General features: G+C 31.7%; 2 protein-coding genes across 2 annotated transcripts; one reads left to right on the top strand and one right to left on the bottom strand.

The window, feature by feature from the left end:
- The first annotated feature begins 1,041 nt into the window (after nt 1-1,041).
- Nucleotides 1,042-1,473, top strand: LOC146906618 (uncharacterized). The gene has a single exon (XM_085728902.1). It carries the CDS (start codon nt 1,042-1,044, stop codon nt 1,471-1,473), a length of 432 nt encoding a protein of 143 aa, XP_085585028.1.
- Nucleotides 1,474-3,276: 1,803 nt separating this feature from the next.
- Nucleotides 3,277-5,196, bottom strand: LOC146906617 (uncharacterized). Its single transcript, XM_085728901.1, has 3 exons — nt 5,110-5,196; nt 4,789-4,812; nt 3,277-3,525 (listed from the first exon to the last, which is right to left on the bottom strand). Exons 1-3 carry the CDS (start codon nt 5,194-5,196, stop codon nt 3,277-3,279), a joined length of 360 nt encoding a protein of 119 aa, XP_085585027.1.
- Between the last annotated feature and the right edge of the window lie 1,444 nt (nt 5,197-6,640).

The raw sequence follows: 6,640 nt of genomic DNA, 5'->3' as shown, positions 1-6,640 counted from the left end.
CGTGTTTACACCTAAGACCAATTCCGCACCGATCAATACCAGTTTTCATATCAAAATTCGGGAAAAGATGTGCTAAAATTCATAAAAATTCATTGTGACCTATGTGCAGTAATTTGACCATAACTCAAGTTCTATAAATTGTTTTGATGTCAGACCAATGTCGTTAGAAAGCTAACATCCATACCTACAACTTTCGTGTTTACACCTAAGGCCAATTCCGCACCGATCAATACCATTTTTCATATCAAAATTCGGGGCAGAGATGAAAATAATCAGAAAAATCAACTTATATTATTCAAACTTCACATTCATTCAAAATCATCACAATCAACAACAACAACTCAACATAATTCATACACAATTCATAATATGACATTAACAACAACAATCATCAACAACCACAACTCATAATCATGAATCCAACCACAAATCAACAACAACATAACATAAATCATCAACTGAGCATAATTCATCAATTAAATTACAATTCAAAATCCTATCTTCTTTTCAAACCCTAACTTCTCTAATCATCAAAATAAAACAACAACAAACATGTTAAACCCTATTTCAGAACCATATACTTAAGATTAAAGAAGGTTAGTCCCACCCTTACCTTAAATTGATTAGCAGCAAGGTCTACAGACTACTCCTTCTATGACTCTTCTCTTCTCTTCTCTTCTCTTCTCCTCTCTTCTCTTCTCTCTAAACCTTGTTTTCTTCAAATCCTTGTTTTTGCATATATTAATCTTTCAACCTAATCTCTCCTCTATTTATATTACTAATTACTCTTCTTAAATCTGATTAGGCCCAATAACTCTCTTCTTTCTATTTCAGCCCCCGAATCTACTTATTCTAATAATTATATTTCTCCTCTAAATATATTCTTGCACTAAATATATTCTAATAAATAATAAAATAAAGCCACTCAATAAAATACCTACATATCACATAATTTAAATAAATCATATAATTTGAATCTATCTCAAGAAAATAATTAAATAATAAAATAGGGCGTTACAAACTACTCCTGAATAAAGAATCATGGAATTCCCTGGCTTTGATCCGAACACCAAGCTAGCGGCAGTCTACTACACCGGAGGAAAACAACCCCATCTGTTTAGGATTTGGAACGATGCCACCCTCTCCGGGCTGAAGGATTTGCTGGATCAAATCAACTGTCAACTCAACCACAGAGACACGAGGAGGGTGGTCGGTGTTGAATATCGATGTCCATTGTCCGACTCTGTTTCATCTCTTCGGTTTAGCCAAATGAAACTCACAAACGACGATGACATGAGAACCATGTTCTCTGTCTTTGGTCAGCATAGCACTAGAGGACCGATCGAGTTGGATGCTTTGTTGGTTAGATCTACTGAACAAATTCTGAAAAGTTTGAACCGGCCCAGGAACTACAAAGAGATCAGATCTCTGCTGGAGGGACCAGATGAAGAAATTAGTTTAGGCGATCCATGATAATGTGCCATGTTTAATTAATCACGTGTTTTATGTTGTTTTAATTGTGTGTTAGTTATGTGTTGTTGAATTAAGTTGTTGCATTATGTTTTGAATAATATATATATATATATATATATATATATATATATATATATATATTATTTAAACTTTCATTATATTTTAATTTACGTCAAAGATGTTCATTTAATCGATAAAATAACCAAAAATATGCATTTCGGATTATGAAATCTGGATTCACATAGGGAGTAAGTGTATTCCGGATTACTAAATCCGGAATACTTCATCATAGAATTCTTTTGTATGGACCACATTGCACAAAGAGTTTATGTGGTCCACAACATCCAAGGACCTCTATAAATAAGTGCTCTCCGGTTTTCAGCTTCAATACCAGCAAAACACACAAACACACCAAAGAAAACCATGCAAATTTTTGTCCGCGTGATGAAGATCCCCCGCATGTTGACAAAAATATATAGATACAAAGATGTTGCTCTATATTTGAATATCAAGAGGTTTCTATAAGTTAGATCTTGCTGCCTTCCAGATGAATATGTCAGTTGGCAAGGCAGCAGGATCTAACTCAGAGAAAACCTCTTGAAACACCTTCTCTTTTATGCATTTATTACTTATTTTCCATGAAATCTCTCTAAAAAATCCTCCAAAATAGGCTTTCGGGTGCTGTTCGGATTATATAATCCAGAATGTTTTTGTCCTTTTCGGAGCATATAATCCGGAATCTCTCAGTTTCATTTGGACGGTGCATTTCACCAATGGTTTGGCCGGTTAGTGGAGTTTTAATGCGTTTTTTGGACGGTTTTGAATGACAAACACATTACTGGTGGAATAATCCGTTGCTAATGCACCATCAGATTTCCACTTTTAACATTACTAACAAATTTATATGTCAGTAATGTTTCTATCAGATTCGTCCCAGTGTTACCGGTGTATCTATCCAATCTGCCAATAATGTTTATGCATACCTCTATTTCTGACGAAGATTTCTGTCAGTAATGTTTAATTACTAAAAGTTGTTTTAATTATTAAAATGTTTTAATTTATAAAAATAATAATATGAAGAAATACGTAGAAATATTGAACTACATTGTTTAAGGAGCTGCATATAACAATGCATTGTCTCTATGCTTACAGGGACTGGTGACAAATTCTTACACAAGGGCGAATATAGGTTTTCATGCAATAACTAGTTACAAACTTGTGCTTCGCACGGGTTGAATAACATATCTTGTAAAAAAATTGTTCCAAAGGAAAAATGAGCAAATTAATGAATATTGCACAAACTCGGATATTCTAAATAAATCACTTTTACTGTATTGTTAAAAAACTTTGTTATAAAGGAGAAATAAGTAAATTAAGGGAAATAGCTGCATTTTTGTAAGAAATTGATGCCGTTCATAAATGTGAAAATCAAGCAAGCATATTGCACAAATCTCAGCTATATGTACATTTCTAAAACATTTACCAAAGCATTATAAAAATTTGCTGTAGGAAAATTGCATGTTCTATTTTGTTCAAGAGATTAGGAAAACAACATTATAATTAACATGATACTAATTGCAACCAATGAAGGAACCAACATTGTGCATATCAACGTTACATAATAGTTAGGTTTATAAAAGAGACTGCAAGTGTCATAGACTAACCAAAAAGGAATTTTTACCAATATTTACATCAGAAAAAATGAAATGAACAAATGACATCCCAAAGTCAAGATAGTTTACGATTTCAGTCCAAAGCGATACGCAAAAATAGTAGAAGTTGAAATAGTTCAGCAGCAAAGATCTATTTTGGAACAACTCGAACGTGCAAGTTCTTCCGTGACTTTTCGAGATCAAAGATGAGCTTACCACCTTCTTCCATCACACGTTCTCTGCAGAAATTGAACCACTGCCCACCCAAGTATTTTTCATAGTTTACTCTTTCGGCGGTAATGAGGTGACACTTATACTTTCTCTGTGTCTGGTCATCAATGAGAGTGATTGTTTTGCGCTTTTCTTTCAGAATTGTTCTTGACACCTCGTTTGGGAAATCCTACACAGGGAAATAACTGCAATATTAGTCTAATGCATATTAACATGGATAAGATGTATGCGAATATAGTTACATATAATTTATAAAATGAAGGTAGCATAACTGATTTTAATCTAAAGAAAATGTACCATGACTTCTAATTTATCTTCCTATAAAGTCTAGATAAATGCATGCATGTGGATTATATGTACCGCGTTGGCCAATTAACATTGTTGAAACAAATGGAAAATAAGCATCACTCCCGCATGTGCATTTATAGCTAGCACCATTTGACATTGATGTCTTCGAACATTTGGTGGAACTCTCATAATACCATCCAAACTGGTTAGGATTGAATTTAGTTGTTTTTCAAATAGTGATGCAGTATGTATCCTAACCCAAATTATGCACATGAAATAAAGAATAATGCAATATGTATTTTTAATTTGTGCGTGAAAAAACTCAAAGCATGTTTGTGCATAAAAAAAAGCAGACCTTGACTAAGTTTATAAATTCAGCAATTGGCCTAACTTGAGACAGATTGAAAAAAATTGGTGTATGAAGTACGTTGAGAAGAAGCCGAACTCTGACTTAAATTCTGACTGAAGCTTTGACTCTGAGCTTGAGAAGTGTTAAGCTCACGACAACAATTCAAGAAACACGGTCAATAAACAATCAAATCAGATTGTGAAATAATAAGTTACTCTAGCACTATATTGTGAAATCATAATGCAAACTTACTAAGTCTTAAACTTTTCAACAATTAGATGATGTAGGTTGATGAGCAGCCTCGAACTTGACCAATTGTTACATATATTTGGGTTGTCATTAACTACAAAATGAAAGCAAAGAACTCAAGGTAAATATATGGTAAATGATAAAGCTACGAAGTATTTTTTTCCATATTGTTACATCAACCATATTCCCACTGCATAAGGAAATACATATTTCAGGTCATTATCCAACTGATACAAAATCCTATCATCTGATGTTGACAAATTAGAAAATAATACCTTTTATCTTTCAATACAATGTTCGTACACGGTTTCTTTCCAGTCCCAATTGGCGTTGTCTTGACAATCTCACAAAGAAACCCGATGATTTCTTAAAAAAAAAATTACATCTATAAGAACATTATAATTGGAGAAAACACAAAAATAAATTAAAGCACATAACTATACCATATAAAATGTCAGTTTTGAATTTTCCATCTTGAAGTTCCTTAAACGACTTAAAGCAAAATTCATGAGTAAGAACGTTAGTTAACTTGTCATACTTTTGTACCTTTGTACCAGAACCAAAAACAACCTTAAAGGAATTAAATGCAATGTCATTATCAAACACATGACAATTATACAAAGTATAAGTCTTGTTTTTCTAGATCAAAGCCTTCCAGTGCTCCAATTCTCTATATCGAGTTATTACATGAACTCGATCACCCTAAATCCGAGAAAGAAACCAAAAGATATAAATAAATCAAAATGTACACTAATAAGTAACATTGATAAATCATAAAGAAAATTACAACAAATCTTAACTAACTCATCTAACCTTTGCATCACAAATAATGAGCTTCATATGTTGATTCTCATTACTACCAGTCACAATCCAAGAATCCAACACTCCAAATCCTATTTTCCAAATTTCCAAATCATTTTTGACATCCTTAATGTAGTCATAATCCCTTGACATTGAAAGTCCTATATGGAAATACAATAATACATCATTTAATTTTATTCACTTTGTTCATTCCGATATCAAAAGAAGCTAACAGATTTCTATGTGATCAATTTTTGTATCATCAAATCAACCTGATCTCAAATGCACCAATTTCTGTATCATCAACTTTCTGGACCTCAATGTTGTGACCAAAACAAATTTACACCAATCAACTTTCATACGGCTCAATGATATAGGAAAGAATAAACTAAATATGAAAACTGTTACAACTTTAGGATTACTCACAAAACTAAAATAACCCACATGCATCAATTTTTTTATAACTACAGTACCAAAAGCTAAAATAACAATTGTGTCAAAACCTTACCATGAGCTAAAATGCAATCATTATGACCTCTACTTTACTCCACATAACAAAGGAAGATTGTTCTACAGCCATGCATCATAACAATTTATGGTACATAATCCACTAACATTTGAGAAAAATAAAACAAAAAATAAAACCCTTAAAATTCAGAATCGTGAAAAAAGGAAGAAAACTACCTATGATGAAGCAAAAACTAAAACAGTGTCGAAAAATGAACCCCTCAAGCCATAAAAATTAGTCAACTCAAGTCATGCATGGTCTCAGAACCATGAAAAGAGGAAGAAAATGAGCTCTTATGAAGAAGAAAGTGTAACAGTGTTCCCAGCTGAACTTAGATACCGTTTGGCCAAGGTTTTTTACGGTCTAAAAGTTACTTCAAAACAAAGTTAAAATAAAGGCTTTTAAGAAAGAAGCTAAAGTTGTTTGGTTTCTTTGTTTTTTTTTTAGTTTTAAAGCTATTTTTAAGTTAAATGTTGTTTGGCAAAATATTGTACAAACTTTGATTTTTTTTTTATGGTGTCCGGGGTTCGAACGTCGGACTTGACATATATTTATGCATTGTTCCTTTCAACTGAGATAAGCTCACGAGGACAAAACTTTGAATTTATTACCAATTAACATAATAAATAAAAAATGTTTAAAATATTTTCTGAAGGTTAAAAATGTTAAAAAATAAAAGATATATTTTTTTTTACAAATGCTATATTTACTCAATAACGTTTATTTTGTGTAACATGAATACAAATTTGTATCATCATATAAATGACTTGTTAAATATTTGAATAAGAGAAACAATTTAAGAAGTTTGAAATAATAACATAAATAATATCAAAATAGTTGGTTTTTTCTATTTCAATTATACTCTATAACAAATTTCGTTATAAGAATACCATATTTTTGGTGTCTTCCAAAAATATAAGAATTTATATTATATGATATTATATTTGTTACATTGTTGGTGTCATGGAAACAGATATGTTTAGTTTTTTTAATAAGAAAAAGATATTATTGTTGGTTACATGTCTATCATCATGGAATCTGACTCTCAGGAAACTTTGGATCTTATTGTTGATACTAAACAAAAGGATT

Source organism: Medicago sativa, chromosome 7 (genome assembly GCF_051527215.1).
Source record: "Medicago sativa cultivar Bolivia chromosome 7, Bolivia_mono, whole genome shotgun sequence".
Lineage (NCBI taxonomy): Eukaryota > Viridiplantae > Streptophyta > Magnoliopsida > Fabales > Fabaceae > Medicago > Medicago sativa.
Note: the sequence above shows the minus strand (reverse complement) of the source record. Positions and strands in the feature narration are given on the sequence as shown.

Coding starts and splice junctions, on each gene's coding strand:
- LOC146906618 (XM_085728902.1), top strand. CDS start 1,042: ATGGAATTCCCTGGCTTTGATCCGAACACCAAGCTAGCGGCAGTCTAC.
- LOC146906617 (XM_085728901.1), bottom strand. CDS start 5,196: ATGTCAAGGGATTATGACTACATTAAGGATGTCAAAAATGATTTGGAA. Junction 4,813..5,109: donor GAGTGTTGGATTCTTGGATT/GTGACTGGTAGT, acceptor AATTCCTTTAAG/GTTGTTTTTGGTTCTGGTAC. Junction 3,526..4,788: donor TTTTTGGTTCTGGTACAAAG/GTACAAAAGTAT, acceptor TTCCCTGTGTAG/GATTTCCCAAACGAGGTGTC.